Raw genomic sequence first — 22,125 nt, forward strand, 5'->3', positions numbered from 1 at the left:
CTGAAACCCTTCCCCCTCACTCCATAACAGTCAGATAGAACACAAGTCACACTTTTTTATCCACTGATGAAGTCAAATACCACTCTAATATACACAAAACTAGGGACAAAGGCTTCTTAACTCGGTGGTGTTTTTTCATCAAATTTGCTGAGTGATCAGTGATCAATCCTTCATTAAATTTTTACCTACATTAGGTGAATTTGTAGTTGCCTATTTGCTTTTCAGAACTATAGGTAGATGATGGACTCTGAATTGATCATACTCACCTAACTAGAGAGCAAATATCCCTGATGACCCAATGACCCTGTATACTGTGCTATTTTGTGTATAGTGGGTGATTATTGGTAAGATTAAAAAGATCTGATGATTCTTGTAGCCTCTTTCACCTGACTGAACTGCAACTCTGAATGTGTTTTTTCAATAGCTGTGTAACTTTTACTATTAATTATGCCTCTGTCTGTCCTCTAAAATATTCAATTTTTGCTTTGGTTTTAAAACGTCAGTGTTACCTTATATAAGTTTCAGGCTCTCTCTCTAAACAGTTGAGTCTCTGACCTGTGAACAATCACAAATGGCAGGTGGCAAAGATAGGGAACAAAGGGACAGAGACACAAGACACCCATCTATTAGTAAGACAAAGAGACACCACCTCATCCCTTCTAGTGGCATGGAACAGAGGGGTACTAGACCAGGCACTTATTCTTTCTGTGCTGCTTGGACAGCCCAAAGTAGTTCTGAGGGCAGATTGATTGGCTTTTTGTAAACTCCTAAGCACAGCAGTTAAAAGGCTGGACTTAAGAGCATTGCAGTACTTATGCCATTTTCTCTAACCCTCAAGACAGGGTTAACCCCCTAACAAACACGTAATAATACTAGTTTTGCACCTTTTATTTTTGACTGATGTCTTTTGGGCTACATATAGCCTGAGGCACCCACGGGTATATCTAAAGCAGCAAGTGATCAAAGACAGATTAAGATATGGCTCTTAAGCACATGAGCTGCACTAAAATAACACTTCTTTCACATGCTTTTGAATGTGTATGAAAATGGGTTGCTTCTTTCTGTGGAAATGGGTTGCTTTATTTTGTATTAGCTGTTGGCCTCATTTTTTCTGAGACCCAATCGCTTCCTTCTGGACCTTTTAAAATGACTTTGACTAACTCAATTGGCCTGCTTTTGCCCTCTCACATTATCTCAAACTTGGTCTAAAGTCCTTGACTTGGTATGAACTGCCTACTTCCTGTAAGTGATAAAAATCTAAGCAGCAAATATCTGTCTGCCTGTTTCAAGAGATTCCATTCTGCTTGCTTAAAATATGCAATTTGTAATACACCCCTCTGATCCCCTGAGAACTTTTCAGCTCAGTTCTCCTACATCATGCTCCCTCTTCTGCCTTGAGGAAGCTGACATATCCTGCCCCAGAACTGATGTCATGTCTGGGCTGGGTCAGCAGCAGGGGAATAAGATGTTTGGCTACATGGCCTAGCTGCACTTTTGTTGAGGGGAAAAAAAGGCTGATATGGAGAGAGAAGTGTGGGGAGCATAGGAGATAGAACAGAATCTTATTCATGAAATTGTCATGAAATGCCTTATCTGTCTCAGCAGCTGGGAAGCATCAGCTACCATTCTCACAGCCTAACACAAGAAGAATCAGTTAACATATCAAACGCATGAAGCAAAGGGCAATTTTAACAACCTGTAGATGATTACTAGGAACCTGAACAGCAGCTTGGCAAAAACTAATCTTAAAAAGAACAAAAAATGCATTTTAATGGACAGAGCATGAGCCAGTATTTAATGCAAAATTATTCTGACTTTTGCTATTTGTTTAAATTTTCTTTTTGCCTTTTCATCTGGCAGCAGTGTTAGGACTTCACAGGAATTTCTTTAGGCTTGCTAAATAGACACTGCAGAACTGCAAGGTATTTAGTATATATTAGAACTCATGTTAAGAATAATGACTCAAAATAGGAATTGCCAACCTTTCAGGACACAAATGAGCTAGTTTTCCTCAGTGCTCTTTAGAACACCTAAGATTCTATGATGTGAGAATGCTTAGCATATTGCATGGAAAGCAGAGCATGTTGCAGGATCCCAGCAAGGTATCTAGCTCTGCTGGACTGTGCGCAGAGCTAGCTAAACCAGAAATCTGACTGCATGACAGTTTTGTCATCTGAATCTTGCATCCCATGCAAGAGAATTATGTAGACATTGATAAGGACATAAGGGCCAGATTCTTATAGACCAGAGGAGCAACACAAAGTTTTTAAAGATTTTATGAAGTAAGCAGCTGCCTGCCAGAACTTTCATTATACAAATGCAAATACAGTGGGGCAATCTACTGTACTTACTTTTCTTTTTAGTGAACTTTAGAGTGTTTTTCTCATACTCCTAAACATGATTTTATGTATGCTTACTGTTTCGAAAGACTAATTTCTGACTGTCAATTGGAAGGCTATGTAAGAATTTTTGTTTCATTTTAAAACTGAATAAATGAGCACAATTATTTTCCCTCCCTGTTTCTAACATGCCTTAAATTCCTGTTTGTTTAGTCTGTACTGTCTTAAAAACTTCAGCACATGCCTTTAATCTATTTTGGTTGCATGCACAAGTGTCTTATCACATTGTACAGAATGTGTGTGTTGACAAGCACACACCAAGAAGAAAGTGTGAGGTTTTTTTTCAGGCTGGCATTTGTAACTAGAAGTTGGTTTCATGGATTTGTGTTCTACAGTTACAGCAAGCATAACCGCCTTTAATCTCACCATTAAGGTTTACACTGAAAAAACACATTATTAAATAAACAGTGATAACCACACAAGTGGAACAAGCTTCTACCTCTGTTTAAAAGAACTCCAAATGCTTATCATCCCTTCTTCTCACATTAAGCAACTCCTCTTAGAATAAAACTTTCACAGTAGGTAGTAGATCCAAAAAGGAATACAAGAAGGAAACTCTGAGTTGTGTTAAGAAGAGCCAAAGTAAAGTGAAAGTTTGCAGTCTCATTTCACCTTACTTGAGTAAGCACCAAGAACTGCACCCAAGACTCTCCAGATTATTTTTCAGGCTACAAATGTCTGAGAGTTATCTAAGGCTAATATTTATAGTCATATTGGCTAAATTACATGGCAGTCAGTCAACTCAGGTGAGCTATATCAGAACTACCTATTATGTTTGCAGTATCCACTATGAAGTAGGAATATAGCAATTTTACTTCTACCTAATGATAACACTGTAAGCAGAATATTGTTTCAAAGTCATTTTTTATCACTAGTAACAGCTACTACAGATCAAAATTATGCAACAAAACACCCCCCCCAGGTGCATGGGAGGGCATGGACACAACAAATGCAGAGACACGATATAGAAGTCTGTTACCAAACATGCAATAAACCCAGGAACTCCCCAGTGAGCTAAATTGTTGTCAGTGGCAAATGCTGGGTCTGGAATAATAGTTCCACCACATATAAAGTGTGCTGATGAAGTTGTAGACTTTAACTATAACATGTTGTTCTGCAACTAATTTCCTCAGGCTGAGGAGAGAAAGGATATACCTAGTAACTCCTTCATCATCTCCTTCTGTTTCAGTGGTGGTCTGTTTTAAGGTTCCACTTCTGAGTGACACATGAAGCCAGGACCCTGATCACATGTGGTTATTAAATGTACACTATCAACCTGAAACAGGCAATCTGGAAAAACTAAGCCACTGTAACAAAGGAAGATATTTTCTATTTCTTTGTAGGACTGTCCCAACAAACTGTAATCCTTACCACTGTGCTTCAGGGGCCTAGGGGCAACTGGAGATGGATGTATAACTCTAAATTCTATAGACTAGCCTTAAATTATCTCAATTAAGTGCTGCAAACTGTTCTAAAAATCGCTGAAAAATACAACAATCTCAAAACATTGGCAAAATTAGTCTACCAGTCCAACTGAAACATGCCTGGCAGAACGAGTCCTGGAAAGTTTGTTGTTTTGGGGTTTTTTTGTTTTTAATATAGAAATGTAACTACTGTAGCACCTAACCTGCATTCCCTTCTAAGGCAATTATCTTTACCTTTGCTGAGATAGGATTCTACAGACCTACAACCAGGAATAAAAATCAATTGGGCCTCCCTAACCAACTGTTTTGCATAGTTACAAAAATTTTTCTTAAAGCTAGCAGAAGAGTAACATACATGGCATGCTTAAAAGTTGCTTTAAGAATGACAGAATAATGAGCAAAAAAAAGAAACATAGGACATAAACTGACTTTCAGCTATATATTTTAAGCTTCTAACAGAAATGCTTTATATATTTTTCATTTCCATTCTCAAACATTATTCAGGTAATTGATGTTAGTTTATTTCTGAAACAATATTCTGTTCCTGTTAAGTAATATTTACTTAGCATAGAAATTGTTGTATGCTTTAAAAAAAAGGCAATTAACATTATTATTTTTAAGGCTAGAGAGGCACACTAATCTGAATGTCCCCTGTACGCAATATTTTTCAAACACAAATATGGAAAATAAAGTGAAGATTTTCTGAGACATCTGTATTTATCTCAGTTTTGTTGCATGTCACAAGACATATGCATAAAGAAGCAATATATTTCCTTTGGTTTGCAAATAAGTCAGGATCAAATAGCATTTGGGCTTCAGTCGTTAGCGTGTGAATTGGAACTCTTGTTATGAAATTCATCACCAGGTTTACTCCACAGAACCCTGAAGTACTTTGAAGTAAAAACAAATTCTAGTGAAAGACATAGGATGCTGGCATCTGATTTTCTGACCAGGTAAGATCCAGGTAATAAATAGTACAAAAGACTTCTCAGCTTCTACTGATACATCTCAACCACGATGCAAAGCAATGACTATCAGAAGAACACTTCAGTTCATCTATCAAGTTTGGAGGAAAATATGCTAGACTGAAAACAGACTGCCAAGGGCAGGGAAACAGATTAGCAAAAAATGAAACCAATGTCGCTTTTTCTTTGAAGGACACAAAGCAACAAAGTGACGGCAGCAGAACTGTTGTATGTATGAGTGTGGCAATTCAGACAAGTATCTTAAATAAAGCTGTCTGCACTATTCTGTAATACTCCACTGGGATTCCAGCATTCTCAGTATTCCCTCCAACCTGTTGTTTGCTTTAAGTGAGTGACTACTCACCTACAGTAGTCCAAATGAAAGACCATTTTCATTTGAAGCCGTTTTTATGAACAAACCAGACTTCACAGAAGCAGCTTTACATTCTCCCCTTTCTGAATGACTTGTCAATTTAAAAGTTGATTGTAGATACTTTTCAACTGTCTACAGTTTAAAGTTTAAAGTAATACCAGATTTGATTAAATGCTAAATCCCAATTAAGTGGAAAAATATGCCAATTCAAGACACAGTGCCTTTTTCTGTGAATCTCGTCCTGTATTATACTGTTCTAACAAAGCTAAATCCATAGCAAAAGCATTTTTCATCCCAAACTCACAGCACATTTCTGTACCAGCTGGATATTTTGTGGTTTTCACAACTTTTGACATTCCAGGGCTGCCAACAAAGCCAAAGAGGAGCAGCAACAACACTTTGGTTTGCTTTGTCATGTGAAATTTCTCAGTTATTGCTGATCCATCCAGTTCTTGTAGTACCAATTCCACCTTGTCTGTGACAGTCTGCCAATAATGAATTGTCTGAAGTTACAGGTAGCAATGCAGCTGTGTTTCCATTGCATGTTGTTACACCACAAATACTAATTATAATCAATACAAACATCAGAACCAAATTTCACAATAAACAAGCTTGAAGGCCTTAACACTGCTCTCTAAAATAATAATACCACTTTAGTCTTCCCCAGTAAGATTTTAACCACATTTTCTGCTTTAAAACAGAACCACTTTCACTACAAATAAAAAAAAATGGTTTACAGCACAAAGGCTAAAATACAAAAAGGAAAACAATCACTAATGAAACCTCTTTTTATCTCAGAAGCTGGTCTTGATTTCAAAGACTAAGCTGTTCCACTTGAGTCCATTTTTGGATAGGAAAACGGTAAATCCAAAATTGTAATCCTCAAGCTCTCTGTTTTAAGGCTAATACAAGAAACAGCTGATGTCAGAAGCACAGCAGCTTAATACTTTACTTATACAGATGTCTAGAAGTAATTTGGTTTTGACTGGCTTCTGATTACTTTTAAGTCTACATTAAGATCTACATGACTTCTTTTAGATCTTGCTTGGGACTGAATCTGTACGTGTTCCCTTACCACCCAGAGTTCTAGCGAGTTCTGTGCAAACTCAAGTTCTATGTAAAACACTAGTAGCCCTTGTATTTCGGGGAGATTAAAAATATTATTATTAATCCTGCAGCTGTGTTATGTGCAGGTATTTTCATGTTCAGTAAGTCAGTGCTTAGGTCACTCAGGGATAATCAGAACTAAAGATCTTCTTCCCACACTAAACAGATCTGCAACAATAGCAGTCTCTTTATGAGGATCATTCTCCTTTCCCTTGTCTGAGGTTGAAGAAAACACAGAAAGCCCTCTCCTCTTTTACTGTTACAGTGAAAGAATTTAATGTGAGTTTCTGTTATCAGCTGACATCAGGTAGAAAAAGGAATACTCTTGTGAAAAGGGGCTTTGTGCCAGTGTCCAGTGAACTTCTGAAGAACAGAAATGTCTCCTGGTTCTGAAGATTTCTGAGATAGCCATGCAGATACTTACTACATGCAATTCCTGGGTTGCTGAATCCACACTGTTCAGTAGGAACAGAAAGATAAAAGACATCAGCTGTTGCATGAAGTTGTGTTTACCCAGAACCTGATTCACAATATATCTCAGCTTGGCTGAGCTGCGAAATCTGGGAAGCAATGTTTTCTGGGCAAATACTGAAAATGCCTGGCCACGACACTGCCCCTGCTTCTGTGGTTTGGTGACCAATATTTAAAAGACAACCTTCACAAAAAAATTAGATTATTAACAGGTGATTGAAAACTTGAGAGTTGTGAGCAGGAGCCTTGACAAGCTATTTTAAAGAAGTTGATTTCTGCCTTGAAGGTTGTTACAATTTTGGTGCTTCACTGTGTTGCTTTGCTCTAACAACTAGGCTTGTATAAACTACATTACATTTTAACAAGAACTTCTTCCATCATCCCTAATATAGCAGATCTTTAAAAATCAGCATTTAAAATTGATGTTTTCAAAGACTTGGAATGGCAGCCTGCAGAACTGATAGGGAAACTTCACTATGGCTGCTCTTGAACTGCCCACATCATTAATGATCAAATATGTGAGACTTGAAATGGAACAAAAAATTTCTTCCCCCATCTCACTATTTAAAACTCTACGGGGTGTAAGATGGAGAAGTGAGGCTGGGAAAAATGAGGGGAAGGGAAAGAACAGCAGCAAATGCTCCAGATCTAGGCAAAAGAAAATTGTTTTAATGTTGAACTTGAGTCATAAACTCTACCCTGCTAACTTTGGTATCAGGAGTATGCCAGAAATGAGGGTGGAGATGGTGAAGGAAAAGGGAAATTGCAGACACACAGGGAGGGAGCACTGGCAGAAACAGCCAGTGACAAGTTTGGGTATCTGAAACTTCTGCCGATGCTTTGCTATTCTGAGAATACAGATAGTATTGTTGTAGATGTTTAAGTGTCAATTATAGAGCTAAATTTTCAGTCGTGTTTGGCTTTTATTAACTTGGAAGAGTTTTCAAACAGAGAAGGTTTTCAGACCATTATCAAACTCATGTCTCCTGCTATTGGAAGATGTGGGAATGGACACAAAGCTAAAAACTAACTCTACCTAAAGTATCCGTCTTCAGCTATTAGTGTCTTTGTTTTGTTAATCAGAGCTCCTTGATCTAAGTTTTCCTCATATTATTGGTGCATAAGGCAAAGTGTATTAGCAAAGTCTGAAATTTTGGGAATAAAACAAAACCTGCCAGATGAGACATGATACTTTAAAATCCCATCTGAGCAAGGAAAATGTGTTTGCCTTTCATTGGGGCAGGGAAGTGAACAAGACTTGGAAAGAAGATAGGAAGACAGGAGATTGCATTTCAATGAAATCCTTGATTTTTAGGTTACGTTCATGTCTGTCAACAATTAATTAGTGCCAACATAAACTTATGCCAGTTTGATGGTGAAACATCTTGCAAGAATAAAACCAAGTGTTTTTAGGGAAGAAATTTTAATAATACTCCTCTACTATTTTTGAAATACAAATTCTAATGTCTAATTACACTATTGCAATGAAAGACTAATGGCATAAAAGAAGGCTGTGAGCTACTTACAAAAGACAAATTTTAAGTGCAGCTGTAAGCCACAGCATCTCTACAATATCACACAGGAAAGTGTGCTGCCTGTCACACCAATTTCTGGAAGAAACCTCTGAAACCATCTGCTTAAGAACAGGCCTGGCAGACACTACTCAGCTAAGAGTGTATGAGTTTGGTAACCAGACGAAAGAAAACTTCCACTGAGCACATGTAGGAAGAAGTTGTTACTGGTGCCATCATTTTATGTCAACTGCAGACTTCAGTTATGTTTAACTGAATCATTTCTCCATGCCAAGAAAGATAGTAAGAAAATAGCATAAACATTTGAATTTATAAAGACAGAATCTGCAATGCCAGCTTCACATTTTTTCTTGTTCAACTAAAAAGCTAATGTTTGCCTTCCTTTGAAATCAGAAGCGTTTAGTACAGTGCTTTGGCTACACCATTTCCACAAACTGATCTAAATACATTTAAAATACTTTCTGTTAAGTGCTTTTATGGAAGAACAGGGAAGTATCTTTCTTTGCCTACTCGTGAACAATAAAAGCTACTAGACTGAAGGCAAACTTGAAGCCACCTTCATCATTTCACATTTCTCCTCCAGCTTGTCTAGCTGCTTCTTATACCAATCATTAAACCTCTATTCCATTATAAAATCTCACATGATACTCACATGTATCTGTATGTATGTAACAAAGAACCTATTTAAACTGGAAATAAAATGAATGCATTTTACTTCCTTACACCCTAAGCACAGACGTTTCCAGTGAGTTTTTAGAAGTCTGGCATAACTCTGTAGGAAGAGATTATGGCCAAGTGCAATACACCTGAATAGCTTCAGAGCAATTTTGTGTAGCATGCATCTCCAGAAAATTAGTATTTTGTACCTTTATGGGAAGGGTGAACATACTAACCTGCCAAGGCCGATCCCAGTCAAGAGGAATAGGAAACGCTCCAAACCAAGCTCCAAGTACACTGCACATGGAAGTAATCTGTAGACTGCTTTCCCAGATGGACATAGCTCTGTAAAAAGCATTATAAGTTTTCAACAACAGCAGAAGTTACCATGGTAGAGACTAAGATCAGATTTCTCCCAAAATTTTTGAGGCTATGAACAGATACAAAAATTCACATATTTGATAAACAGCATGCAGGTTTCTCCTAAAACGTACAAACTAGAAGTAAAATCTAAGTAGCATATTTTAGCTACAATTGCAATCTTTTTGTAACACACTTTCAAGATATTTTTTTTTCTTGAGATGTTTACTTCAAAAGCTAATTTATGTTTCCTGGAAATACTCCTATTGAGCTTGTAACACTGCTAGACTGAGCAGAAAAATCTATCTCGATAAGTGTGTGCATTGCAGGGAGAGGCAGACATGAAAGGGTACTGTGGGACTGTACAGGAAAGCACAAGCACAGTCACATAGGACTCTGTGGTGTAGACGTATTTGATGACTACAACAATTCAGATTTTAAAATAGAAGTCCACTATGAGAATATTTCAAAACAAGTTTCCATCAACTAAAAAGAAACATTTCAAGTAAATGTAACTGTACATGTAAATGTAAAATTACTTCAGTTTTCAGTTTATAGCCTTCTGTCACTATTGATTTCAAGTCTTTGAAAGGCTGGATTTCTGTTTAACAGATGAGCACTCACTATCATCAATGTACCAACTGATTGCTCGGCTTTGCTCAGGCCACAAACATGTTGGTACTTGGTATCAATGAAGAAATGAGCAACAGAAGTTCAGAACACAGTAGGGCACAGCTTCAAGATAGGAGAATCAGGCTAGAATCACTTTTCCAAATCAGTACAGTAGGAGATCTGAGTATCAAGTTTGCGACATCTCAGATTATAAATGTGCATCTAGCTTCAGCTAACACAGGAAAAAATACGAGTGTTTTATAGCTTGAAGACTAGATGCACACTGAACTTCACATGTGCTGTTTAGGTTGCACGACATGAACACTTGCTTTTGAAGAGAATAGAATTTCTTTACTTCTGAGTACACACTCCTGCACTTGCTATTGATCAAACAGTTCACATTTTTCAATGTTTGCAGAAAAAAAGGTCTTGCAGTACTGACAGTACAAGGTTGACAATTGGAGCAGAACTGTTTCTTCTACAATAACACGATCCCTTCAACTTAAAATATTTCAGGTTTACAATTCCACCAGTTTGAGATTCTTTTTCTTGAAAAGTCCTGATATAGCTGTAAAACTGTATAGGAGTCTGCACACAGAAAATTCCTGTGAATTATTTTCAGAAGCTGAAGAGCTGAGCAGAGAGCTGTAGGCAGAACAAGGAAGAGAACATTCACTACAGCCTTAAAGCAGCGAAAGAGACAACAGAATACACCAAGGACTGACTGAGGTACGGTTATACCTCACAAGACATCTTGTGTGTGCGGCAGATTCACCAGAGACTGCTGTACCATATGGAGATATCAGACTGAGTCCAAATGCAAAACAACAGAATTAGCAAGGCACGGTGCCCAAGTGAAAAACAGCCATTGGCAGTTTGGCAACTATCTCAGTTGCTAATTGAACCCCTCTGCACATGGGCTGGCTACCCAAAGACAATCTGACTTGTCCTCCAGCATGATCCTGAAGGAGCAATGCTCCTATAACTCACTTTTCTTCATGGAATGACTGACACCAATAGGGATTTTTGAAGGTATTCTTTAAACCACCACATAAACTCCTCATTTGCATGAGACTAACAACTGCAGCAATGTTTATAAACTTGGCATTTTCCAGGTTTCTTTCATTTTAAACTAAGATAATCCTGCAGACAAAACTAATAATGTTTAAGATAATAAGTGAACACTAGTGGCAGAAAGGTCTTTAGAAACATAAAGTAATTATTTAACCCCTTTAAATAATAAAATACATTAAGTTCAGCTTTAAATAATGTTTGAATTAAGAGGTTAACTAACATAAAATAATCTACTGAGACAGCTCCTTCGTAGACAAGATTTGGGATTCTTGGCTGCAGTTGGACTAAATACTAAGCAGCCCTTGGTGTGTGATGGTGCCTACATTTACAAGGGACATTTCAAGTCTCCAAGAGTATGCAGTTCACAAACAAACTGATAAAATAGGCATAATGAAAACAGGTAGGAGCCCTAATGTCATGGTTTTTTACTGTTTTTGAAAATATACAAATAAAATCTCTTTTCTACCCTGGTAATAGCTTATAATTGCTATTATACCAGAAATTTCAACACAATTTCTCAGAGCAGTGATTTGAAATAAACAGTCTCCAAAAGGAGAGAGAGGAAAAAAATAGCAATTGAAAACTGCTTTCTCAAAGACTTTCATGCAGAAGGCTATTTTAGCTAAGTTACTGAAACAGTATTTAAATAACAGCCACATGCTGCCATTAATGCTGATAACCCCTTCTGTAGCTTTTACTTCCCTCTAACTGCTCACAGCAGCCCTTGACAGCATATGATCAGTGTCACAACACTGACATCAGTCACAGCTCTAGATGTCAGAATAGGGAGCCCAGAGATGCTGACGTGGGCCCACCTCTTTCCAAAGGCAGCATTAATGAAAAGGACCCTATTTATAGTCAATTAAGAATGGAAGGGTTTGTGATGTAGAATACACTGACTTACTTTCCTCACACATTCTATGTGCACATAGGCTTAAGGTTACTTAAGTCTAAATGCACTCACCTACTTTTACAACATTTTTTTTTTATACTCAGCTATACACTTAATCAGACTTTCAAGCTTGCTTCAAAGCAAAGAAAGCAACTCTGTTGATTTTACCTAACCATCCTTTTCTTTCATTTAACCAGTCCCATCTTATTCCACATGGTTAAGTTACAATCTTTTGATATATTATGTCGACACTCATCTCATGCCCAGACCTAAGATGTTCCAATTTTGTGCAGTCAAATGAAAAAACACGGGATTATTTTTAAATGAACAGCTTGTTACAATCCATAAAGAAACCTGCTACAATATTTCTTTGTAGTCTACATTCACTCAAAGTGCAAACAAACATCATTAATAATAAACATTTTACTCAGATAACGTCACATGGCTCACTAGTAAGAAGTACTAACAAGCCCTCACAGCAAAAGTGTCAAAACAAGACAACTGTTTCCTACACAATGATTGTGCTGAAATTGCATTAAGACTAGGAAAGAAAGAAATCAACAGGCTTTCAAAATCTACCTGGCACAAAGACAGACTGATATTGTCAAACATGTTACTTCAATTCAGCTGTTATTTCCAGTTGCAAAACCTCCAAAGATGGCCAAGTGAATCAACAATCATTTATTTTGGCTAAACAACTTTTTGCTTTGATTACAGTGTATTCAAATCTTTCACTGAAAAAACCCAAATGCAAATGACTTGAATAAGATCTGAAGATATTTTTCAGTAAGTTGAGAACTGAGATAAACCAAAGCTCAAATATCTAAAACCAGTATTAGTCTACCTTTATCCTTCCCTACAGGAGTGCAAACCAAAAATACTTCCATATAATTCCAGTAATTCCAGGTCAGCAGCATAGTATGAGTTTTCACTTTTTTTTGAGATAAGACTTTACACTTGTCATCTATTAAAAGGTAATGAATACTAAAATCTTATTAAATCACAAGCATATGTGAAGCCTCTTCATGTTTCAGGGTCCCAGTCTTTCAACCATGCTATTATTTATGGAATGGAAAAAGGCAGAAGAAATTGTAATCTTCTGAAAAATACATTATCCTTGATACATGCCAATACCATGGCTGCTACTGCAGGTGAAAATGTGGTTAGAAGGCTTATTTTACTTCAAACAATATCAAAAAATAATGCCTGTAAACTGTGACACTTGAAACAGCTCTCTTTGAAACTGTAAAAAAGAGTATGGGTTAAGATTACATACTCAAGAACACAGTAAGTCATGTCTAATTTTCAACATTATATTCAAGTTTAAAACAGTGCCTGTGTAAAGGCAGGAAGTTTTAAATTTCCTGTCCCTACTTTAAAAGTTGTATTTACAAAGGTACTACTGGATCATGTAATATTCTCCATGCACAGCTCAGTGTCAGGTCTCCCCTTTATTTGACAACCATCATATAAGATTGCACAATGTTTTTACTCCAGTAGAATATGTGTTGGAAACTTTACTTTCTTCAAACACATATAAAATGAGATTTAGCATCTGAATACCAAAAATAAAAAGCTGGTTTTCCAAAACACTGTCTTCAAATAAATCTTTGTCAAAAAAGCTTTCATATGTCTGTAATCACAAATATAAAAACTATCTATAATTCAAGTAAGTTTTACTTCCACAAAAAAATCCATTATATATTGTTTCCATTAATTCTGCCCATTTCTAGTCAGAGAAATCAAAAACTTTAGATTAGAACTTACCCATTTTTACTAAATACCCGTATCCACGCTTGTATGTTTGGTCCCAGCAAACACAAACACTGTAAAGTAGTAAATGTGGACAGAAGAACTGCAAACAAAAATGTCTCAGTCACTGACCTACAAAAAGAAAAGAAATATTAGAAAATTAAGTGAGGGTTGCTAATGTTCTAAAAGTTCCAAGATTTAGGAAGAATAAATCCCCTCTAAGTCAACTTGTGAAAGCACGTGTGCTTTCTTAAACCGCATACAGAAGAATAAAATATTTTCTTCTTACTCTGTAGAATAGTAAAGGAAGCTGGAAAGATTTCTGCTCTTATCTCAAGAGTGAGATGTAGCAATTTTTTGAAATGCCTGATACCTGTAACATTTTTTAAAAAACACAGGTATACCTCACATATATCATTAATTACAAATTGAAGTATGCTTGAATATTTACTTCATTATTCAATTTATTTTTCCAGTTTGGTGTTGTGACAGAAACCATGAAACCAAACTATATGATGCTATTGTTAGTAACTTAGTGTATCTCTCAAAACCCTAGTTGCTTCATACTTTTTTAAACTTCCATAAAAGTTAAAACATTAATATCAAAAGTACGAAAGATACATGAGATGTGCAGTTTAGAATTTTATAGGGAAAATAACGAAATGAAACTCCAAAAAATGCTTGTGCCCATATGTTTAACATAAAAATTAAAGCAAAAGGAGTTGTTTGTCTTACAATTATTATTTACAGAAGAGCTTTATTCGTTTAAGAGCTTTATCTATTTAAGAGCTGGCTTCCAAAAAATAAAATTGAACAAGCAAACAAACAAAATCCAAAACCAAGAAAAAGCTAAAACAGCCACCCTTCTTTCCCCAGCCTGAAGCTTATCCCTTAACTTCCAGAGTACCAGAAAATACACAAGTACTTATACCAACATCTGCAAGGAGAGTTGCCCCTTAGAATGCTTAGAGAAAGAGAGGGTCTTCTGACTTACTCTATGAGAGGTGCTCCATAAAGAACAATAATCGCATGAAATAGTATGCAAGACATGAAAAAGTATATACAGCATTTTAGAAATCTGGATATCTAAAAAAGAGCAATAAAATATCAGAATAATGCTTCAGAACAGAACATAAGTAACACACGCAGTCTATATCTTATCAACAGTATTGTACTCTAATTACTTCTTTAATTTCAGCTGCAACACAATATAATAGCATGGCATATTTCAAAACAGTATATTAATACTTTAAATAATTAATTTTAAAAAATCACACTCCATCTGCAATATTTTTCATGCATCCCATCAAACAGGGCAAACATACAAAAAATATAACCAGAAATTACACGATAACCAGAAGTAACTTTATTAGATATTTTTACACTTCTGTTTTACATCTGACTGTCACATCCATTCATTAAAAGACAACTCTCACAAAAAGTAAAAAAATAATTTAAAAGCAAGAAAACATACAATATAAAAAAGTCTGCTACACAGACAAATTACATTAACTAAAACTACATTTTGAACTTGGCATCTTAAATTTTGAGTATATTTGAGAAATATCCATAACTTTCTCTAAGTCTGCAAAACACTTAATTTTCTATGAACTTGAACAACAGTTTCTGGGTACTCACTATATCATGCAGAAGCAAAAACACTTGATAAACAGTTCTGGTTAGGTCTGTTCTGAGCAGGTCACCAATGCAAAATCCATAACTTTCCTTGAACCCTTATTTCTCTATATTTATTCCTTTCTATATTTATTTCCTGGGATGAAATCTCACCTAGAACATGAAGTGTGCTTAATTTTTAAATCAAATACTTGCTTTCCATCATGGTTGTGTGCATTTCACATCCTCCTCAGTCAGCAAAACTAGACAGCATATAAAAATATGCTCGCAGGGACGATTACCTAAATGTTTAAGAAGCACCTCAGAGCACTCACTACATCTTGCCTGGCTCAGCAAGGCAGGAGTACGAGACTATCCTGACTTCAAAACTCTGGGGGATTCACCCACTGCTGCTCCAAAATCACTCTCTCCAAAACTATTCCATTTGGATTCATACCTTTAAGCTCCCCGTTGCAAGCGGTAACTACAAGAAGTTTCTCCCAACTTTAGATTCTTCTGCATGGCAATTACATCATACAAGGAAATTGAGCGTTTTTGAATACTTTTCTATATGACTTTTAAAATTGTTCAAATGTATCCCTTTCATGTATTAGATTCTGATTCTTTTTTTCCTTTTAAAGTTATTACAACTGTTATAAAACCTTTTTAAATCTTACCAAAACAGTAAAACGTGTTTTTCATACAATTTACAGCTACACACGAGAAACGTGCAATGACATTTCTTCTTGGTATATCCACTTATCAAGAAGATGAGCCAGGCCTGGACTACAAAATAAGTTCTGTGCCATTTAATTGTGCCAGGTTTTGCCACTATGCAAATTCTTGGGACTACAGATAACATGGCATTGACAAGAAGCAGGAAAGCATAGAATCACTCACACGAACAGGTTATTTACAGGTAGAGAAAGTTTAACACCATGAAAATACCGAAAATTCTGTTTTAAAAAGTACTACACTCAAGTCACTAATGGAAGATGAAAATTCACCATCAAAAACCGTCTGCTGTTTCATTTGATTATTTCAGAGAATTTCTTCCCCTCTGTACTGACAGGTAGCAACTTAAGAATTAAAAGAAAAATCTTACCTTGTGAGCAAAGGAACGTCTCTTAGGAGACTGATTTGGTTTAAGGATTAAGTGCAAGATTATATTGAGGGTAGCAACACAAACAGAACAAACACACAGCCACGTGAGGTGCGTTCCCAGGACGCTGAATCCGTCCAGGAAGACGGCCGGGACCACGGCGGCCAGGACGATGGCCAGAGCGCACAGGAGGTTGGCAGCCAGGAGCCTCCCGATCTCCGCCTCCCTCATGGTGTCCGGCCAGAGACACCTGCAAGACACCGAGCCCCGCCCCGTCACAGCATCTTCCCCAGCCGCGACGCGCAGGGCAGCGCTCCGGGGCAGGTGAGGATTTTGGGGCAGGAAATTGCGTTTGTTCAAAAAAGCCAAATCCCGCGCGGGCCGCAGGGGCCGCTCGCGCCTCTTACCGCGGAGCGCGGCGCCGCCGGCAGCGGAAGGCGGCGGGGCCCGAGCGGCGGCACTTCCGGGGCGGTGCCGGAAGCGGCGGCGGTGGAGGGGACGCCATGGTGTGCGACAAGTGTGAGTACGGGGGCGCGGGGGGCTCTGCCCGACCCGCCAGGCCCTGCCCTCACCGGCCCTGCCCGCGGGGATCCCGGGCTGCCCTGAGCGGAGCAGCAGCCGCGGGTCCCGGGCTGCTCAGGGTGGGCCGCGGGTGGCGGTCCCCGGCAGGGCCCTGTGTGAGCTGTCATTCTCCCCTGTGCGAGCAGTCATTAATGCGCCTGTGGAGCGTATTAATGCGCATAGTTTAAATGATTCTGTGCTGTATCAGCAATGGCGTGAGCAGCAGGACCGGGGAAGGGGTTGTCCCACTGTACTGGGCACTGGTGAGGCCGCATCTCGAGTGCTGCGTTCGGTGAACTATAAAATAGACATTGAGGTGGTGGAACGGGTCCGTAGAAGGGTGGCAGAGCTGGTGAGGGGACTGGAGCACAAGGTCTGATGGGGAGCGGCCGAGGATATTGGGGTTGTTTACTCTGGAAGGGAGGAAGCTCAGGGCCTCTGCAAGTCCCTGAAAGGAGGCTGTAGCCAGGTGGGGATCGGCCCCTTCTCGGCAACAGGACAAGAGGACGTAGTCTTAAATTGGGCCGGGGAGGTTTAGCTTGGACATTTGAAGAATTTCTTCACAGAAAGGGAGATTGGACATTGGGATGGGCTGCCCAGGGAGGTGGTGGAGTCACCGCTCCTCTTTAAGGAAACAGTGGACGTGGCACTCGGTGCCTTGGTCTGGTTACACGGTGGGGATCGGTCACGGGTTGGACGCGATGGCCTCAGAGATCTTTTCCAACCTAACTGATTCTGTGCTTCTGAGTTTTTTCCTTTGTAATGTTTCCTGATGTAGGCGAGAAGAAGCTTGGAACAGTGATCACTCCTGATACATGGAAAGATGGTGCAAGAAACACTACAGGTAACTTTGTCAAGGGTTAGCAACTTGGTTTTGAGGTAATATAAAGCCATTTGGGCACCTGAGCTATGTTACCATCATAAGACCAAAACTTTATATTACTAATCAGGTTAAATATTAAGTCATGTAGTTTCCCTCCCATACTGATTTAATGCAGTGGGAATTTATTTGTCCAGGACTCTTCAGTATTTAATTTGTCTGGTTTTGTTTTTTGTTTTCTTTTTCTTCTTGCACGAGAGAACAATAAATAGAGTATTTAAATGGTGTATAAAGTGTTCTGTTACCCTGTCCCCTAGTGCTGTGCTGAATTTTTTATCTCTCTTTGTGGCTTTATTTGCATACGTAAAAGTAAAAGTTCTAAATCAAGATTTTTAAGTATGCTTGGAATGGGGAAATTAATTTGGTTATTTATTTTTTTTTTTTTTTTTTTTTTTTTTTTGGTAGAAAGCGGTGGTCGCAAATTAAATGAAAACAAGGCATTGACCTCAAAGAAGGCAAGGTTAGTACTTAAAACTGATTTTGGCTAAGAACATCAGTTAGCAAACTAGCTGAGGCCTGTTTCCTGCATACCTGGGCAGCTAGTCCAAAATACACTTAATAAATTAAAGTTGTGGGGATTAGGGTATTTGATTTGTTGGTAAAGATATATCCATACATATGTCATGGGTGCTTTCTGCTCAGAGTGTGGGCAACTATTTTACTGCAGTTCTCACTGGAATTGGTAGGATTTGATGCTTTTGTAGGAGAGAAGCTGAGAATATTTATTTTCCGTGCTAATATTGCTGTGATAACCTCTTGAGCATTTCCTTCGTGTTTTCCATGGGCCAAGATGCTGCTGGAAGGTGTTTAAGTTCAAAGTCATGTAGTATCTTAATAAAAATAAACATTTTTAGTTCTGCTTTCCTTAACTTGTCTGTGATGGAAGAAATGTCTCTTAATGGGGAAAGTGGGAACTGTTCTGCATACTTTGTATATCCTGTTAGAAATAATTCTTGTATGTCCCTTTTCTAAATTACAGTTTTTGCTGGAGTTTCTGACTGCACCCTCTGGCTTAGACTTTTTAGGAGGAGGCAGAAAAAAACTTTGTTTCACAGTGTATAAGTAAAATACTTTTCCTTTTTCCCAGGTTTGATCCTTATGGAAAAAACAAGTTTGCAATATGTCGGATTTGTAAGAGTTCTGTCCATCAGCCAGGGTCACACTATTGTCAAGGATGTGCCTATAAAAAAGGTGAGTTTCACTGAGTGCCAAAATACCCTGGTTTGGCTTGGAACAAGAGAGAAGGTACAACACTTGAATTTGTATTTAGGGAGAGAAGGCTAGGATGAGATTTAATTGCTGTCTTCTCCTACTGATAGGCAGGCACAGGGAACATGGAGTCAGACTCTCAGGTACACAGTAATAGAATAAGAAATAGTGTACACAGGTTAGAATGTGGAAAATTCTAATTACATACAAGGAAAGCAATGTTTTCAGTCTGGGAGTGATCAAATATTCTAGTAACAGGTACCAGAGACTGTGGAATCTTTACAGGAGGTATTCAGAGCATAACTTGAACATACAGGAGGTATTCTGAGCCAGCCTTATCCAAGTTGGCTGTTTCAAGTGGGGCAGGACGAGAGACTGAAGGAGATTCTTTTAAACCTCTGTCATTTTGTAATTTTGCTTCTTTTAGAATATTTCCAGTATCTGAAACAGTACATTTGGAAAAATAACTGTAAACTTAATCTTGGCAATTGCATAGAGAACTATCATCTAACAAGTTTCCTTAATTTAAAAAAACCCAGGTCTTATAAAACTCAATTGCTTGTTGCAGTCCATTTTCTGGTTCCTTCTCATCTCTCCCCATTTTATAATACCTTATAAGAATCTGAAGTTCCTGGATGGAAAAAAAGCATCATGAAGTCAGTTACATGATTTATTGCCAAGGAATTTTTGTAGCACATAAGGTGAACTGATTTTTATATGTAGCTAAATAGTAGTAAGCTTTGTTTATGAAATTATTTGTTCAATAGCTATGTGCTGTGTCACTGAGTCAGTGGTTTAGCAGCCTGCTGTAGGAATGTTGCCTGCTAGGTCCCTCCCAGATGGCTGCCTGAACCCCGTGATCGAACATTGTACTGTTTCTTAAAGTTATATCTGGTTTGGGTGGGCTTCAGGATTTGATCTTTGTCTGTTTGTGTATCCTTCCAGGTTGAACCTGTTATCTTCATCTAAGTGCTTTAGGTTCTAGCTCTGACCATCAAAGATGTTGTTAGGGCATACTCCTTGAAGCAAATGCAGTCAGCAAAAGCTCAGTGCTTCAGCTGTGGAATATCTCTGAAATTGAGAGGCAATCTCAAGTTAACTAATCCTCAGTTTAGACCTGAAGTCAATATTTAGTGGGCTGAATTTTGGTCTTCAGAGTAAATTGTGTGGTTTGTTCCTGTTCTCTTCCCTAATGGACTGCTAGATACGTGTGCAGTCATGATGTCAATATATGAAAGCACACAATTTGGAGAAAGCAGGAGTAGATGCTACTTGACATTTTTTGTTTGCTGGTGAATGTGTAAATTGTAGCGTGGTCATACCAGATAAAAGACTTAGCACCTTTCTGCTTTGAAAGGAGAGGGAAAGATTGAGACAACCCACCCCTCTGCCAGCTTGTGTACATTTTGGTGCTCTGGTCTTTTGACTTGACACTCTTAGAGTTTAGAAAAAAGTCCTTTGGGATATCAGTGTTTCTCACTTCAGCTTTCAAGTATTCTTGGTGTTCATTGTTTTTCACTCCTGCTCTATACTTTAATTCTATGAAAACATATTCTAGACTTTCTCAGTTCTCTGAAGCATCCCTGTTAATGCCCCATTTAGCAGTCAGTTTGTTGGTGACTGTATTTTCTTAGCCCTGCTACTTTCTGTCCATCTCAGGCCTTGTTTGTGAATGATAATGCTCTCAAAATAGAGCTTATTTTCTTTAGTGGAAGGATTACACACACACTGCACATATTAATTTACAAATTAATGTGGAGTTACAATATGACTTCTAGGTTTGTGGTATCTGTTGAGAACATGTCTGAGAACAGATAAATTGCCAGTAAGAGCTCATTTGAGCAATTTATTGAAAAAGATCCTTACAAAAACATAGCAACTGTGTTTTTGAGGAAAGATTTTAATAATTTTAAAATAATTTACACACTTTTTGTGTGCTTATAGGCATCTGCTCAATGTGTGGCAAGAAGGTCTTGGATACGAAGAACTACAAGCAAACATCTGTCTAATTGTACTGACTAGTCTTTCTATGAACTTTAGCTTCTGTGTCTTTGTACAGTAACTTTTCTCTAAAATCATTTGTGAATATTAATTTCTGGAAGATAGTACATTTACTTGGAATGAGAGGTAAAGACAGCCTGCTTGCCTGAAATGTACATAATATTTGATTGTTGTTGTTTTAGCACTAATATTAAATGGTATTTAAAGGTAATGGCTTTCAGCAACTGATACAGTTCAAAGGGAAGGAGAAGATCTGGGTGGATAGGTTGAAATTGTGTTACCCTCAGAATAGATCTTTGAGATGAATACTTTTTTTTCCCTATCACAAGTCTTCTGCTTATCTCATGGCAATGTTTTGTAGATGTATATATCAGCTCATTAAAGCATCTTCATTTAATTGTATGCCTATAAGTATTTATAATTATTCTCATCCCAAACTATTATGACCTTGCTCTTCTTTTATTGCAGTTGTCCTGTTGTATTTTGTTTCTGACTACAGTATGGTTGGTTAAATTACCAGTTGTTTAGCTAGTGAAATCTGGTGTGTTGCTCTGCCTGTTCTTTCTTTGGCATTGTTGTGGTTTAGCCCCAACCAAGCCCCAAGTCCAAGCAACCAAGCCCCAAGGAGCTGCTCCCTGGCTCCCCCACCATCAGGACTGGGAAGAGAATTGGAAGGGTAAAAGCTTGAAAATTTGTGAGATAAAGACAGTTTGATAGGGAAAACAAAACAAGGAATTAATTGACTGCTTCTCATGGGCAGGCAGCCATCTTCAGGAGAGCAGGCCCCCATCACCTGTTATGGTTTCTTGGGAATACAGACTTGTCACTCAGAATGTTCCCCCCTTCCTCCTTCTTCCTCCCACTTTACACACTGAGCATGGTCTGGACTATCCCTTTTGTCAGTTGGGGTCACCTGTCCTGGCTGTGTCTCCTCCTAACCTCCCAGATAGCCCCAACTTCCTCACCAGTGTGGCAGTACAAAGGGCCTTGGCTCTGTGTAAGCCCTGCTTAGCAATAGCAAACACATCTCTGTATTATCAACTCTGTGTTCAGCACAAATCCAGAACACAGCCCTAGTAAGCCACTAACAGTGAAGAAAACTAACTCCACCCCTTCCAAAACCAGCATAGGCATTAGGTT

General features: G+C 38.2%; 2 protein-coding genes across 3 annotated transcripts in view; one reads left to right on the plus strand and one right to left on the minus strand.

Moving 5' to 3' along the window:
* Nucleotides 1–16,785, minus strand: part of PIGF (phosphatidylinositol glycan anchor biosynthesis class F) — a 20,825-nt gene extending 4,040 nt beyond the window's left edge. For both annotated transcript variants that reach the window (XM_033055345.1, XM_033055344.1), the window contains exons 1-5: nt 16,742–16,785; nt 16,338–16,584; nt 14,613–14,704; nt 13,634–13,750; nt 9,165–9,273 (exon numbers count right to left, since the gene is read on the minus strand). In XM_033055345.1, coding sequence (XP_032911236.1) covers nt 9,165–9,273; nt 13,634–13,750; nt 14,613–14,704; nt 16,338–16,565 — 546 coding nt within the window. In that variant the 5' untranslated portion in view covers nt 16,566–16,584; nt 16,742–16,785. The remainder of the gene's footprint in view (nt 1–9,164; nt 9,274–13,633; nt 13,751–14,612; nt 14,705–16,337; nt 16,585–16,741) is intronic.
* On the plus strand, nt 16,782–21,387 carry CRIPT (CXXC repeat containing interactor of PDZ3 domain). Its single transcript, XM_033055349.2, has 5 exons — nt 16,782–16,853; nt 17,674–17,739; nt 18,181–18,235; nt 18,863–18,966; nt 20,929–21,387. The coding sequence occupies exons 1-5, from the start codon at nt 16,838–16,840 to the stop codon at nt 20,991–20,993; spliced, it is 306 nt and encodes a 101-aa protein (XP_032911240.1). The 5' UTR covers nt 16,782–16,837; the 3' UTR covers nt 20,994–21,387.
* The last annotated feature ends 738 nt before the right edge of the window (nt 21,388–22,125 follow it).

Source organism: Catharus ustulatus, chromosome 3 (genome assembly GCF_009819885.2).
Source record: "Catharus ustulatus isolate bCatUst1 chromosome 3, bCatUst1.pri.v2, whole genome shotgun sequence".
NCBI classification, from domain to species: domain Eukaryota; kingdom Metazoa; phylum Chordata; class Aves; order Passeriformes; family Turdidae; genus Catharus; species Catharus ustulatus.